Genomic DNA, 16,787 nt, shown 5'->3' on the forward strand with positions numbered 1-16,787 from the left:
AAAGTGCCTATTAACTTGTTTTTTAATCTTCCATTTTAGAATTATAAATAGTCAAGTATGATAACCAGATTCCTTGGATAACATCCATGCCAGTTTTTAGTACCATGACTTCCAGATATAAAGTGTAAGGCGAGCAGTAGGAGAGGTTGGCATGATCATATTTGTGGCATTATCACATAGAAACCAGCTTTGACAGTAAATGGGTGCCATTGTTAAGGAGATTTTTAGAGTGTAAAAAATAAGAACTTCAATTTAATGCCCAGTATCTTTTGCTGGCCAGCCAGTAGAATGAACAGTAATTTTCCTCTGTAAAGAGTAGCCTCTCACCCCAAGGCAGACTTAAATGCTCTCTCCTCTAGGCTCACACTTCTCATTGCACTTTCCTCTGAACTTTTACTTGTTTGCATCTCCCAGGAGATCACGAACTTCCTGAGGACAGGGACTGTGTGATCTTCATATCCTCAGGACCGAGTGTATTACCTGAGCCAGAAGAAGGTGTTCAGTAGGTGTTTGGTTGAATGATAGCAACATAGGAACAGGGAGATGATGAAAATTACTGTCATTGTCTTCACCTCATCTTCTTCCAAAAAAGATACAGAGTGGCTCAGACAGCAAGTACCTTGTTGGGATGCATCCAGAGCTGTGAATGAGGATTAGGCAAGTAGGAGAGCACTCTAATTCTTTCTTTTTATGTTTTGCTCTGATACTTCTAATCAAACCAAACCAAAAATAAATAAATAAAACTTAAAAGGCCTCAGAATATCCTTACTTCATTACCTAAAGAGTAGACTTACACATTTGTCTTCTTTCTCCCAGCCCTGATATAGGTACAGCCGTGAGGGACCATGAACCAGTTAGCCAGCAGGACAGTCTGTGTTAGCTGGGCTGAGTTGCTGGGGTGCAGAATAGCATTGGGGTAACTGAAATGACTAGGACAGTAGCCAGGAAGTTACAAAAATAGAAACAATGCTGTTACTTCTAGAAGTGAAGCTGGGGCTTCCAAGTTGAAGGGAGTGCAATACTCATTCAACAAACATCTACTAGTTTCTACTCATTAATGGACTTTTGAACCAATATTGTTTCAAATAAAGGATGGAATAATTTGTTATACCTAAGTTAATTGGGTTCAGGTATTATTCAAATAGAAAATAACCTAGATATTCTAGATACATGTCAACCAACTAGACTGAAACAGGAAAATTTGCATGAGGTAAGATGCTAATAAATTTCTGCTATTATATTTAAGTGCATTAGCGAAGGAGAGCCGGCTGGCTGCAATGTTCTGAATGTTTTTGTCCCCACCCCCAAATTTGTATGTTGAGACCCTAATCCCAATGCGATGGTATATGGAGGTGGAGCCTTTGGGAAGTAATTAGGTCATGAGAGGGGAGCCCTCATGAATGGGATCAGTGCTCTTAAAAGAAGAGGCCAGACAGCTAGCTAACTCTGTTTCTGCCATGTGAGGACACAGTGAGAAGTCTGCAGTCTACAACCTGGAAGAATGCTTTTACCAGTACCTGACCATGCTGACACCCTGATCTCAGACTTCTAGCCTCCAAAACTGTGAGAAATACATTTCTGTTATTTATCATCCGCCCAGTCTATGGAACTTTGTTCTAGCAGCCCAAACGGACCATGACACTGGCCTTTTGTTTCCTCAACTATCTTTGTAATCCAAGCCTTATAGGATTATTTCAGGGTAGAGTCCTGAGCAAAAGGACAGATACAAGCTTAGAGGCCCCCAAAACATGGCCCAGGATAGGCCATATCTGATTTGTCTCATGACCTATGAGACAACCTGAATGGCTCTGGTCAACCAAACTAAATTACCAGAGTTCTCAAGAGCCTTATAAAGCATTCATGAGTATGCATTTAAAAGCAATAGTTTTGAGACTTCCCTGGTAGTCCAGTGGTTAAGACTCCACGCTTCCACTGCAGGGGGCATGGTTTCGATCCCTGGTTGGGGAAATAAGATCCTGCATGCCACATGGCCAAAAAAAAAAAAAAAAAAGCAGTGGTTTCTTTTTTTAAAGTAAATCCTCTGAATGTAAACTTTCAAAGAGTTAGCAACACTTTCTTAGGCTGAAGAGAAAATTCTGGAAGTTTTTATTATATACTCTGGGTATATGCAAAGAGACTGTCCAGGGTGAGAGCCACTGGGAGTGGGTATCTTGCATTTGCTTCTCACCCAATAGCAGCAATTCCATCATCATCTCCTGTGCCTGGGACAAGCTGGTCAACGTATGGAACCTGGAATACTGCAAACTGAAATCCAACCATATCAGCCCCCCGGGCCACCTGAACACTGTGACTGTCTCTCCAGATGGATCCCTCTGTGCTTCTGAAGGCAAGGGTGGCCAGGTCATGCTGTGGCACCTCAGTAAAAGCAAGCACCTTTATATGCCAGATGGTGGGGACATCATCAATTCCCTGTGCTTCAGCCTCAACCACTGCTGGCTCTGTGCCACCATGGGCCCCAACACCCAGCTCTGGGACTTGGAGGGCAAGGTCATTGTAAATGAACTGAAGCAAGAAGTTATCAGTACCAGCAGCAAAGCAGAGCCACCCAGTACACCTCTCTGACCTGGTCTGCTGATGGCAAAAGTCTTAAAATACAACTGTTCTCTACAATCATCTGTCAGCCTACCAAGGCTTGGACAGTGGTGATGGTAAAACGGATGTCTGGGCTGTGCACCACTTCATTCAAGAGGGCATTAGTGTTTGTCTCTGCCGATCCTATGCCAAGAACACGGGCTTACATGGTGAGTATGTGGGAGCCTTCACTGTGGTCCTACAAAGATGCTGATGAAGCCAAAAGGGTGGAGTCACATTTGAAGATCTCGATCCATCCCATGTATTCTCAATGGAGCCCTGACTGCCTTAACCATTGTGACCAGCCTGGATTTGCAAAAACAACGGTTGCAAGAAGTGAAAGGCATGGCCGACTGTGTCATTAGATTCGGATTCAGCTTGTCTCCAGCCTCAAGAAAGAGGGCTTCTCCCACAATGGGCAGCACATCGCTAACCAAATTGGCATGTTTTATTTCACAGGGCTAATGCCTGAACAGGCGGAGTGGCTGACCAAGGAATTCTCCATCTGCATGACAAAGGTCAGCCACATCTCTGTGGCAGGGGACACAGACAACTGGGCTACCTTGCTCATGACATCCACCAGGTCACCAAGTGAGTTCCCTGATGAGAGGGAACAGAGACAACCTTCCTGTCTTCAGCCTCTGCAGTTGTGAGATTCACACGGAGGATGAGGGAGGGTGAATCATTTTTTTCAACCACAGTGCTTAACACTCAGCAATGTGTTTCTCAGAAAAGAACATGTAGTGAAATGGGGCAGAAACATCCATGGCTGGTGTCTGGAACTTTGTGGCTCTAAACGAAATCTCCCCCATCCTTATATTTCCAGCTTTTCTGTAAGAATTTACATGTGCAAGGAAGTCAGAGCCCCCCCAAACCTGCCAATCACTCCATTGTAATATTTCAGAAGCTTTAACTGAAGCGCCCTGCAGCCACAGTTCCTCTGTGGATCCAGCATGTGAAATAGCCCCTGTCCAAGGCCTCGTGAGAAGACCTAGCTCTGACATTAATGGTCAGCCTGTTTGTTCTCCAGTGGTTGAGGAGCCTTGTCAACAGACCATATTACAGAAATCGTATTCTGTGAAAACCAGCAAGTCTGCTGCCACTGCCACAAGAAAAAGAAAAGATGCCGTCTCCTGTCTTATATAAGTGAAAAGAAAGAAGGCTCTCCTTTTTAATACTTGCAGGCATTTTTAATGTTCGTCTCTTTTCCCTTATCACTGCTGTTCTTTTCCTTAGAAAGATCTAGAACTAGCCTAGATTTTCATCCTGTTCTACTACTTGATTGACCATCAACCCCATCCTATCAGGATTTACTTACTTGAAGAATGAAGAACATCATTTACTGCTCATCCCATACCCTCACCTCTCTCAGCAAGAAGTAGTGGAGAGTAGGTAACTGCACTTTATTTCAGCAACCTCTTCAGTGATTATCTCCTGTCGGGATGTTGCCTCTGGCCAGTTGGACCTCATACTTTCATTCAACGTGGTTGTGCAGTCACTCATTTCATATCATGAATAGGCCAATGCAGTGTTGTACCAGACAAGAGAATTCCCTGGGCTTTGGTGTTAATCTTTGTGTGCTGCCAGCTAGGCTTAGGCTTTACCCTTTGGAAAGGTAACCTTCATCTGCTCTAATCATGTAGACTTATTGCAGCTTGGTTTCTCTGCTACACTAAAGTTACTGTAGACCCTGCCCCCCGCCACCCAAATAGATAACTATCAACCTAAAAAGAGGATCTGGATAACCAAGAAAAGGGGATTGAATAGTAAGTGGTTTTTTCCATTTCAAAAGGATATTAGAATGGGAAGTCTCCATCCTAGAAGACCCTATGGGATGGAAACCTCATTTCCTTACTCATCTCAGGCTCCTTTGAAATTGGAAGCCATATCTTCTTAAAATAATACTCATCTTGTGACATCCTACTCCCCAGCTTACGTACTGATTTCAACTTCTGCAACAATGCTGGTAGCCCCCAGTGCTGTAACTACAGTATGTACCAAAACCAGGCAAGACCAAGTCACACGTGGAGCTAGGGCCAGGTAAGGGGTTAGAAACAGGTAAGTGGCCAAGGCCATGATGGCTTGCAGGGATCTGGTTCCAGAAGAATTCCTGCTGTCTCGACTCTCTTTAAAAAAAAAAAAAAAAAAAAAAGCCATAAGCAATTGGACCAGCAGAGGCTTATGACTGGAAATGTGAATGGTTCTGGTTTCAGATTTTTCCCATCCCTAAGCTTAGGTGCATTTTATTTTCATGTATATATTTTTTCTGGATTATAAAGAGCTGGTATTAAATTGGGACATAGTTGCCTGGTTTGAATGTGATATTCTTATCCCTATGATTGCTTAGCTGAGCAAATTGCACATTAAAAGCATAGTCTTTTGCTTTATTAAGAGCATGGTCATAAGGTCAATTGTCCTCCCATATTTGTGTATCTGTGGACACCATTCATTATACATATGCAGCTGTAAATAACCAGATTCATAAACTGTGCCTGCAGAACAGAAAGTAGCCTCTTAAGAGAGCATTCTTTTACTAGTCAGCTTGTCATAGGTATGTGTGTATAAATCTGACTTTCTTTAGCACAGTTTTTCTTTATATCAGTCATTCTCAACGTGTGGTCTCTGCACCAGCAGCAGCAGGATTACCTGAGAACTTGTTATAATTGCAAATATATATCCAGTCCTACTGAATCAGAAATTCTAAAAATGGGGCTCAGGAATCTGTGTTTAACAAGCCCTCAGGTGATTCCAGTGCTTGCTAAAGTTTGAGAGCTGCTGCTTTATAGGCGATGCCAAATCCCCTGCAGCCAATGTTGTGAGGATGAGTAATTAGTTAATGAAATCTGGTTTTACGGGCTAGAATTTTTGATGGCTGATGACAGAGAACTAGGGAAGTTAATGGAAATGATACTTAGTCTGTTTCTTAAGCTATATAAGATTTTAGGGCCATTTTCCCTCTTTGGAAGAGGGGGGTAGGAAAAGGCATGAAGTGGGGTACCAGTTCGCAGCCTCATTTACCTTTAAACACTCCTCCTGTGTCTTTTAAAGTAGTACCACATTTTCCATGTTTCCCCTTCTTCCCAATCCATTCCATTTAGCCTTCACCAGTTCAGTTTTTCCTTATCTGTTCATGTCACTGGAAGGCAGAACAGCACAGTGTTTAAGACCCTAGCATTGGAGTCAAATAGATCTGGATTTGACTCCCCACAGCATTTACTAAATTAATGTCTCACTGAACCTCAGTTCCCTAAGAAAATGAGAACAATGTCTACCTTATATAGTTATTGTGAGGCTTAAAAATATGATAGCCAGTGCCTGGCGTATGGTAGCCTCTATCTACATTGCTGTTGTTATCTTATATTATCTCAGCCTTTTCTACCACATTTCTCACAGACACTTTCTCCCCAGTAGCGATAGGAATAAATCATAGTGTATGTGCTTTTTGACATGTTTACAAGGCTAGAGTTTTTGTGTCAAGGAAAACTGTACTTTGATTCCAGCCTGCTGGGATCCCAGAAATTATGTGAAGAGAAGATCTTAAGCTTTTTCTCCTTGCAGCTGGGGAGAACTGATGTGGTTCTCTTTTTCCCAGCAGCTGGTGATTGTACAGCTGTTGGATGATGGATGGTAATAAAAAGGAACATGGAACGTCTCATTGTTTTACTAAAATATCGTTCATTGGATAACAAGAGGCCATAGAATGCCGTGGAGAATTGTTTAAATGCCTTGAGTTACACTAAGGTTAAAGTGGATTTTTCTTTTGTAACCAGAAACTCATTTATAAAAGAGTGTCAACATTTTGACTAATGTGTTCTAAATCTAAAAGAAAACATTAAAACCTATGGAACCATAATGTGGGTTTTGAGGAAAATATTACTTAGCCTACCTAGCTGTGTAAGGCAAGTTTCAGAATCATTCACATAGTTTCATTACAAAAATTTTCCTCATCTGAATCTGAATACATTTATTCATGTATTTATATTTGCACATCTTATATGTCATGTTTTATAAATTCAGGACAGATTTAAGACCATAGTTTTCTTTTTAAAAATTCTTTATTGTACTGTGAATAAGCCAAATGGACAATAATAATTAGAAAGCTCTTGGCTCTTCAAGGTATTAAGGAAAAGAGCAGAGGGTTTAAAAACAATCAGTAAAGTTATTAAATGAGAATATTAAATCAGAATTTTAAAATATTTTCATAGAGCAAACATGCATGTATATTTGGAAATGAACATCTATAAATTAGTGTCAGGTCTTCTCAGCAGAGAAAAAATAATTATCATGGATTATAAATACTGCTGATAATAGTTACAACTTTTTAAATGCTTATAGTGTGCCAGGTCTCGTGCTGTCATGTTACAAATGTTATTGAATTTAATCTTCACAACAACTGCATGAAGTATCATCATCACTTTCTTTCATAGATGAGGAACTGAGGCCTGAGGCTTGGGAATGCTAACTGATTTCCCAAAAGTTAATAAAAAGTAGAGCTCAGGTTAAATTCACCACCCATTCTCTTTTTGTTGTTGTGCTGCTAAAAACTTAATCTGTACTTGATATTATGCCAAGAACAGAGTAAAAAAGAGGGGAGAAAGCACAGGAGGGCAAGTGTGGTAGGGGAGGGTTTAAGCGATTGATTATCATCACGGATCATGGAATCTACACTGAGCAAAGGGAATTCCTGGTGGTCCAGTGGTTAGCTTTCACTGCCGAGGGCATGGGTCTGTGTGGCCCAGCCAAAAAATAAATAAATAATAAACTGAGCAAAGAGGGAAGTGAGGACACAAGAGAGCAAACACTAGTCCCACAACCAAAGTTTCCTTGTTTTATATTTTATAAAGCCCTTTCCCATGCATTATTTCACTTGATCCTTACTACAATCCTAGAAGATAAGCATTTTTGTTTCTATTCTGCAGATAAGGGGAACTGAGGTACAGAGAGATTAATTTACCTGCTTGTAGTCACAGTGATACAGAGCAATTTCTCACATTCAGAGTTCTTACTACCATACCCTACCTCCACCACCAATATGGTACCAAGAAAAAAACTCTCATTAAAAAGACTATTTTTATAGGAATAGGTAATCTATCCAAGTCATCTAATTTCTGTTGAACCAGAAATTATCATTGATTCTCTCTTCTCTTCTATTCATTACAGAAATGGCCCAAAGGGAAAAAAGAAAGAGTAAAAACAATAAGTTTGGAAAATCTACAAAGAAAATAATTCAGAAGTGACTATCTTTTGGGGGGTATGAATCATCTTTGATCAGTATATTTGGTTTTATTAGGAAGAGGGATTTCGGGATCTACCATTCTTTACTCCCATCTCTAGCCATAAATCATTTTCACTGCTAATGAAAGGCAGCAGCAATCCCAAGCAGTTCACTTGTCACATTAGACCAGGAGGAATGGGTAATCCTATCACCAAGGGGCGTGCAATGTTGTATTCCTAATATGAACAAAAGAGAAACTGTCAGCTTGATGCAGTTAGTGTGAGACTATTCTCAATTCATTTCAAGGTCTCAGAGTTCTTCTTTCAATATCCCTACGTTAGTATAGTATAACTTTGCCAGTCGTCCCTTGGCAGTGAATAACTACATAGAAGGTGTACAGAGTGTTCTTTATACTTCATTTACTACCTCGTGTTTCCTAGTAGCAGGGCAAGTCAGTAAAACATGTTCATGGCTGCAAATTGTTAGTGTTTTGACTATAAGATTGCAAATGAATCTAGCCTTATTTTCCCTCTAAACAGTAAGACACACTCTCTTTTAATGGCAAAAGTTGCCTGAGATTACTCTTTTTATTTGATGATTAGGAAACCAGAAGACTTTAAACCTAGAGGCATTACAAAATAATTTTTGCACTCAGGAAAGGAATTCCCTGTGGGGTTCCTTTCAAGGGTTCCCCCAGAACATTTAAGTATTTGTTTATAGGCTTTTGACTACTTCACAGAGAGGTTGAAGGATAAAAATACCAGAAAGCTAAAATGTTAGTGTGAGAGCTGACATCTCTGAAAGTAAAATATAAGCCAATAGGAAAGTAAGGTTGATTCTCCAAATAGTATAATATTTGTACATTCAACTTTTCATGAACATACTTTACAGAAAGTGAATCACGTGTATTTTTAGGTCAAAATTTGGGCACAGTAAGGATACAAAATGAGTTTCTTTAACAGGTTTAAGCTGCTAGTTCTATAGATTGGGAAACAACAACTTAAATTTGACACTTTTCCTACTGTAAAATACTCCTCAGATACTCAAGGCATATCTCACTTTGCCAATTTTCTTATGAATATTTCCTTTTCAGTCCAGTAGCATTTGGGGGTCCATCCTGTGGATAGCTGGGGGCCTAGAGTCAGATCTCTGGATCTGGAAAGCCTAGTCTCCCTGTTTAATTGCTAAGATAATGGAGTGAGTGGAGGGTGAAGCTACATGGAAAGAGAAAAGCTGAGGTTACAGATATCTGACTTCTGGTTCACAACCCCAGGTCTCATATCTCTGTGGTATTTCATTTGTGTCTTGCCAATTTTGTAAGAGCTGGAAATGTACTTCAATTTGTCTTAAAACAATTACATTCAGTAGAAGATAAGTTGTAATTTAAGTCCTGTTCCCTCTTATGAGGCGAATTTTAGTTAAAGGTTAAAATACACACACGCACACACATACAGACAAGTATATAGATATATATAATAATTATTCCACAAGATGGAGGAACCTCACCGCCATTTCAAATAGTGAGGAAGACAAGGTCTCTTAATCTTGGCATTCAAAACCTTAATGCTATAATTGGAGCTAGAGTCATCTTAGCAATGTAAATATTTAATGGAATAAAATAGTACATGTGTGGGGATACAGAAGTAGTATGGTATTTGTTAATTCTTAATAAGATTTTTTTAATCATATGGAATTCTGATACTTTTTTAACTCTCGAGCTCTTTAGATAGAAAAAGCAGAGAAAATTATGGTTTCAAAAACTACCGTATATTGTATATGGAAATGGAAAATGATTACTTTTTCCTACTATTAAATGTTATATATACAAACAATTATGAAATTTGTAAAAGTAAACACTGATCAAGTGTCTTTGTCCTTCAATTTTTGCATCTCTAAGGGCACCAGTACCAGGCATGTAACTTAGCTGGCTCAGTCAGCTCTCAGAATTCCTGAAGGGCAATGGTTTCATTGTTTCCCAGATAAGCCCCTAGCAGGCATTAAAATTAAAGGAAACATGGAATTGTAGTATTTCCATATGCTGAATAGAGGCTAAAGATCATAATTGTAGTATATTTATCTTCTAATTCTCATTTGTAATTTACTTCAATTCTCATATGTAATAAAAAGAGAATTACACTTAGGCACCTAACTTCACTAACAGGCAAAGCAAAGAATGACAGTCTATTTTATCAAACAAGTAGGTTATTAGTGGCCTTGACACAAAGCCCCAATCATTCCTCAGACCTCCAAGAGTCCGCTGTACTTATCACGATTAAAATATTTACTTCACTCTGTTATTTGCTTACATATCCAGCTTTCCCTATCTGCTAAACTATCTGATTTTTTAATGGCAGATACTGGGATAGTCACAATGTCTAGCATATAGTGGGTTTGAAAAATCCCCAGTCAATATATGAATGAATTAATCAATGGCATTGAAAAAATAAGAGATTCATTTCAGATAATAATGTTAAAAATATCAATAATAATGACTGTTCTTTTTTTTTTTTTTTTTTTTTTGTGGTACGCGGGCCTCTCACTGTTGTGGCCTCCCCCGTTGCGGAGCACAGGCTCCGTACGCGCAGGCTCAGCAGCCATGGCTCACGGGCCCAGCCGCTCCATGACATGTGGGATCCTCCCGGACCGGGGCACGAACCCGTGTCCCCTGTATCGGCAGGCGGACTCTCAACCACTGCGCCATTATGTCATTATGGGGAAGCCCATAATGACTGTTCTTGATTGTGTCACACATCTACATATATTTTCTCTTTTAATCCTCAAATACATGGAGCCAGTACTATTATCCTTATTTTATAGGTAGGAAACTATGTCTTGTTATTAAGGAATTTACCCAAGATTATTGAGAGCAGGGATTGGAAACCCCATGTATCTAATTCCAAAATTTATTCTCTTTATGTCACATTTATCCACATAATGCTAAGAAAAGAACCCAATTTAAAAATGGGCAAAGGTTTAAATAGGTATTTTTCCAAAGAAGACATGCAAATGTCCAATAAGCCCATGAAAAGATGCTTGACATTCGTAGGCATTAGGGAAATGCAAATCAAAACCACAATGAGATACTGCTTCACATCCACTAGAATGACTATAACCAAAAAGACAGATAATAACAAGTGTTAATGAGGATGTAGAGAAATTGGAACCCTCATACATTGCTGGCAGGAATGTAAAATGGTGCTGCTGCTGTATGGAAGGTCCTCAAAAAGTTTAACATAGAGTTATTATATGATCCAGCGATTCTACTCCTCAGTATCTGCCCAAGTGAATTGAAAACATATGTCTACACAAAACCTTTTACATGAATGTTCACACCAGCATTATTCATAGGAGCCAAAAAGTGGAAACAACCCAGTGTCCATCAACTGATGAATGAATAAACAAAATGTGGTATATCCATATAATGGAGTATTATCCAACCATAAAAAGGAATGCAGTACTGATACATGCTACAACGAAAATGAACCTTGAAAACAGTATGCTAAGTGAGAGAAGCCAGACACAAAAGGCCACATATTGTATTATTCCTTTTCTATGAAATGTCCAGAAAAAGCAAATCCATAAAGACAAAGTGGGTTAGTGGTTGCCAGGAGTTGGAGCTCAGGGAGGAATGGGGAGTGACTGCTTAATGGGCACAAGTTTTCTTTTTGGGGTGATGGAAATTCTCTGGAATTAGGTGATGGCAATGATTGCACAATTTTTTGGATATTCTAAAAACCACCGAATTGCATGCTTTACAATTGTTAAAATGATGAATTTTATGCTATGTGAATATAATCTCAATAAGAAAAAATCAAAAGCTAAGAAACAAACCAACCAACCCATGGCTGGTTATAAAGGAACTTTACAAAATGAATATATTTCTTTTCAAGTCCCAGTCATTAAGCCGACTGTCCATCCAAAGCAGTAGCTTTGGATGGATGGGTATTGAAGAAAACCAATTCTTTCAGTATCTATGGTTGTTGTTTCTGGACATATTCAAATGATCACAGATGTGGTAATGACTGCTTTCTGATAGAGTTGCCAAACAAGCATAAGTTTTTAATATCAGTACTTCCACCTTAATCTTTCATATAAGCATACTCAATAATGAAGACTATATTTTACAAGATTCACCTGGAAACAAGCAATTTTCCAATATGAAAAGAAGCACCTGAATGAATTAATTCAACAACAAAAGACTATGGAAGAAACCATGCCCTAGCAACTGGCTTCTTGTACTATAATCAGGGGCTCATTTATCTTAAGTCAACTTTTGTAACACCCTCTGCATTGTATAGAATACTGAGTGACAGTTAAACAGAACTGTCAAGAAAAAAGGAAAACAGTGGGAAATGTGAACTAGAATGAATTTAAAAAAAAAAAAGAAAAAGAAAGAAAAAACTTTGTATATGAATGCAAAATAGTCCGTGACAAGGAATTTTCCTTTAAAATAACTGAAAGCTATGTGAATACATTGAGCAAGTGAATGTCAATGTGGTGAAACGTACTTAATAATCCCCCACAGCATTTCTAATAGAATTTACCTGGTCCCCAACTAATTATAAAAACCCATCTAAATCCTCAAAGACATTGAACAAAACCCCACAAGACCTTCCTTCTTTCTTGCATCAAATGCTGCTTGACAGATAAGTTGCTTACAAAATGAGTTCTAGTTTTTCCCTTCACGTAGTTTCTTAAGTTCTTGTCTGATAGTTTTAACAGCGTAGGAGAAGTTATATATTGTTAATTCTACTTTTGCTATTTCTTTCTAAGATTATTCAAATTAAATAGATACTAAAAAATTGAAATTGATATGATCCCTTTTTCCCTCCAGAGATTTTATCATAAGAAGTTATTTTAGGTGTTTGTGGGAAGGAAAAAAAAAAAAATCTTCCTGATGACATCACTGTTCTAAGATGGAAGCCTCTAATATTTTAGAACTCTCTTGGGAGTTCTGTTCCCTGTTTTGCCACTGATTTGTGTTGTGACCTTGGAAAAGTTTAAATATAAAAAGACAAGTGCAAAGTGAACTTATGAAAACAAGACTTAACTGAGATCAAACGAAGAGCAGAGATGGAATGGGTCACACAGCTATGTATGATAGCAACTGTCCCAGTGACTCAACACAGTAACGCAGGCAGTAATCGGGCTTGAAAGAAATTTCAGATGCCTTAGCTGTATACTAAGATAGTTTCTTATATAGTATTTTAGGAAAGTCAAAGTCTGCCTATAAAAAAGAACTGCAGGGCTTCCCTGGTGGCGCAGTGGTTGAGAGTCCGCCTGCCGATGCAGGGGACATGGGTTCGTGCCCTGGTCCGGGAGGATCCCACATGCCGCGGAGCGGCTGGGCCCGTGAGCCATGGCCGTTGGCTGGGCCTGCGCATCCGGAGCCTGTGCTCCGCAACGGGAGAGGCCACAACAGTGAGAAGCCCGCGTACCGGAAAAAAAAAAAAAAAAAAAAGAACTGCAGCAAGACTCTAATGATATTTGTCAATTTTCTCTTGTTCTGTATCTTGAAGAAATTGTAGCTGTTATAGAGGAGAAAAGGAGCTAATTTGATAGTATGAGGCAATTCCTTAGATACACTGAAATAAATGTCTTAAAATCAGAGTACCTACTTTATTGCCATTGTACACATGCAAATCTGAAACCAAATTATGCGTGTAACCTAACTATTCATTTGTAGGATTTATCCAAATAAATATACCTGTTGGACAGACATCATTTTTAAAAGCCCAGTAGTCAGAAATAATTTTTAAAACCCACTGGAAACAAAAAGCAAATATGAAATAGTTTTATGTAAGGAAGTAATGATAGAAAAAACATCACATAAATTGGTAATAGTATGATCTTATCTAAATGTAATCTCCATAAGCTTCCTGAGCATCACAATTTTTAGTTTAATGCTATTTTCACTTTTTTTTTTTTTTTTTTTGTGGTACACGGGCCTCTCACTGTTGTGGCCTCTCCTGTTGCGGAGCACAGGCTCCGGACGCGCAGGCTCAGCGGCCATGGCTCACGGGCCCAGCCGCTCTGCAACACATGGGATCTTCCCAGACCAGGACTTGAACCCATGTCCCCTGCATTGGCAGGCGGATTCTTAACCACTGCACCACCAGAGAAGTCCCAAGGATACATTTTTTTTTTTTTTTTTTTTTTTTTTTGCAGTACGCGGGCCTCTCACTGTTGTGGCCTCTCCCGTTGCGGAGCACAGGCTCCGGACGCGCAGGCTCAGCAGCCATGGCTCATGGGCCCAGCTGCTCCGGCACGTGGGATCTTACCGGCCCGGGGCACGAACCTGCGTCCCCTGCATCGGCAGGCGGACTCCCAACCACTGCGCCACCAGGGAAGCCCCCAAGGATACATTTTTAAAGAGTAAAGCCATGACTGTCACACAGATATAAAATAAACATGTATCAACCATTTTACTTAACCCAGTAATTAATGAGGTACCAGTAAGACCTTATAACTGCTTCAAAGGAAAATTCGAAGAACCACACATACACTGGTAAGTGAAGAAATATACAAGGAGGTGCAAAATAAGTCAATATGAAGGGCGATGATCAATTGCATTGTCAGACACAACTGATTTGCATTTCTATGGACAAGAGTTATTTGAATTATTATTCATTTTCTACAACTTACAGAGTTGTAAAATGGTTCAGTGATATGATAATAAAATTCAGAGATGGGCAGAAGACCTAAGTAGACATTCTCCAAAGAAGACATACAGGTGACCAACAGGCATGTGAAAAGATGCTCAGCATCACTAATTATTAGAGAAATGCAAATCAAAACTACAATGAGTTATCACCTCACACCAGTCAGAATGGCCATCATTAAAAATTCTACAAATAATAAATGCTGGAGAGGGTGTGGAGAAAAGGGAACCCTCTTGCACTGTTGGTGGGAATGTAAATTGATACAGCCACTATGGAGAACAGTATGACGGCTCCTTAAAAAACTAAAAACAGAACTACCATATGACCCAGCAATCCCACTACTGGGCATATACCCTGAGAAAACCATAATTCAAAGAGTCATGTACCACAATGTTCATTGCAGCTCTATTTACAATAGCCAGGACATGGAAGCAACCTAAGTGTCCATCAACAGATGAATGGATAAAGAAGATGTGGCACATATACACAATGGAATATTACTCAGCCATAAAAAGAAAAGAAATTGAGTTATTTGTGGTGAGGTGGATGGACCTAGAGTCTGTCATAGAGAGTGAAGTAAGTCAGAAAGAGAAAAACAAATACCGTATGCTAACACATATATATGAAATCTAAGAAAAAAAAAAAAAGATCATGAAGAACCTAGGGGTAAGATGGGAATAAAGACACAGACCTACTAGAGCATGGACTTGAGGATATGGGGAGGGGCAGGGGTAGGCTGTGACGAGGTGAGAGAGTGGCATGGACATATATACACTACCAAATGTAAAACAGATAGCTAGTGGGAAGCAGCCGCATAGCACAGGGAGATTGCCCGGTGCTTTGTGACCACCTAGAGGGGTGGGAGGGAGGGAGACACAGGAGGGAAGAGATATGGGAACATATCTCTGTATATGTATAACTGATTCACTTTGGTATAAAGCAGAAACTAACACACCACTGTAAAGCAATTATACTCCAATAAAGATGTTAAAAAAAAAAAGGCAGAGATAACCCACAAAAGTATGCTAGCCAGAACACTTAGTCTTTTTTTTTGGCGTGGGGTTGGGGTGGGGGGCCGGTGGGGGGGAGGGCAGCATTTCAAAGTTTATCTGAATTTTACCAAACGAAAAGAACATTATTTGTTAATTAGGGAAATATGCAAAGAAAATTATTCTGATAATGTTGATAATGTGGTTTCCAAAACTTGCTACATTTGAACCTTTTAAGCCCATTGTTATGAATAAAAGTAGTCCCTATACCTGGACTCACAAAGAGAGAGAGATTTTCTTTATTCTAGGAAATCATCACTCTGAAGGGTAAGAGAGAATCCTACCTAAAATTTACTGAAGAACCCAAAATTTAAACTAAAGTGCTCACTTTAAAACCATTGTTGAGCTAATAGTACATTTTAAAACAATGGGAATATTTTAAAACCTTCTTTCATGTGGCTTTTAAATAAGGTTACGTTATTAACCATATTTTTTAACTCAAAAGTGTTTTGAAATTTATTTGGAAAGCCCAAAATGCTTTTCTCTGTCCTGGAGCAGTTTCTGCCTTCCTTTCTGCAGGGAAGTTGGTTTGGAAAGTTTGTTTGGGCTTTGTTTTGTTTTTGGTTTTGACCAATCATCTAATTTCACAGAAAGCGCCATGATGCATGTTGAAAGATAAACCACAAAACTTGATTTTAGTTCTTAGTTCTAGCTGTAATACTACAAAACAGAGGTCTGCTGAAACACATCTTTACGAAATCTTAAAATTAATGTCCACAATTTGGAGTACACAGATTTAGTAGCATTTTGAAATTTTGTGTGTGTGGATTCACGCTTCTGAATACTACTTCAACTCCTGATTTCATATGATAAATAGCATGCACAATGGCACAGAAAAACTGCCATTTAGATATATAAATAAAAGCTTTGGGGCATACAAAGTTTTGTACATGAAAAAATGGAAATAAGCCAGCAACCTGAATCTAAAAATTAACCTGAATCATTAGGCTGTGCACAGTGTTCTCACTTGCCATTCTTTATAAATTAAAACTGTTTAAAAGCCATCACACTACATAATATTACTATCTATCCCTACCAAATCATATCTAATAGGGAGAGCACATAACAAAAGGGAGGCTATTCACAAAGAGCAAATCTTTAATTAGAATTCATTTACATCCCTATTATCTCCATTTGCAAATTTATTCAGGGGAGTTTCTGATAAGTTAAAGAGTTGTTAATACTTGCAGTGGCCCAGAAATGCCCCTAGGAGGCATCAGAATTTTCAGTGTACAGACAGATTTTACACTGAACCAACGAAAATCTAAA

At 39.1% G+C, this 16,787-nt stretch overlaps 2 protein-coding genes across 3 annotated transcripts in view; both read left to right on the forward strand.

The window, feature by feature from the left end:
• Nucleotides 1-16,787, forward strand: part of NTN4 (netrin 4) — a 107,976-nt gene that overhangs the window by 39,571 nt on the left and 51,618 nt on the right. The gene's annotated exons all lie outside the window — the stretch shown is intronic.
• Nucleotides 105-6,445, forward strand: LOC116760425 (receptor of activated protein C kinase 1-like). Its single transcript, XM_032645279.1, is given in 3 exon segments — nt 105-124; nt 2,082-2,569; nt 2,572-6,445. Coding segments are annotated over 3 exon segments (894 nt in total). The 3' UTR covers nt 2,958-6,445.

The sequence above is a fragment of the Phocoena sinus genome, chromosome 10, assembly GCF_008692025.1.
Source record: "Phocoena sinus isolate mPhoSin1 chromosome 10, mPhoSin1.pri, whole genome shotgun sequence".
NCBI classification, from domain to species: domain Eukaryota; kingdom Metazoa; phylum Chordata; class Mammalia; order Artiodactyla; family Phocoenidae; genus Phocoena; species Phocoena sinus.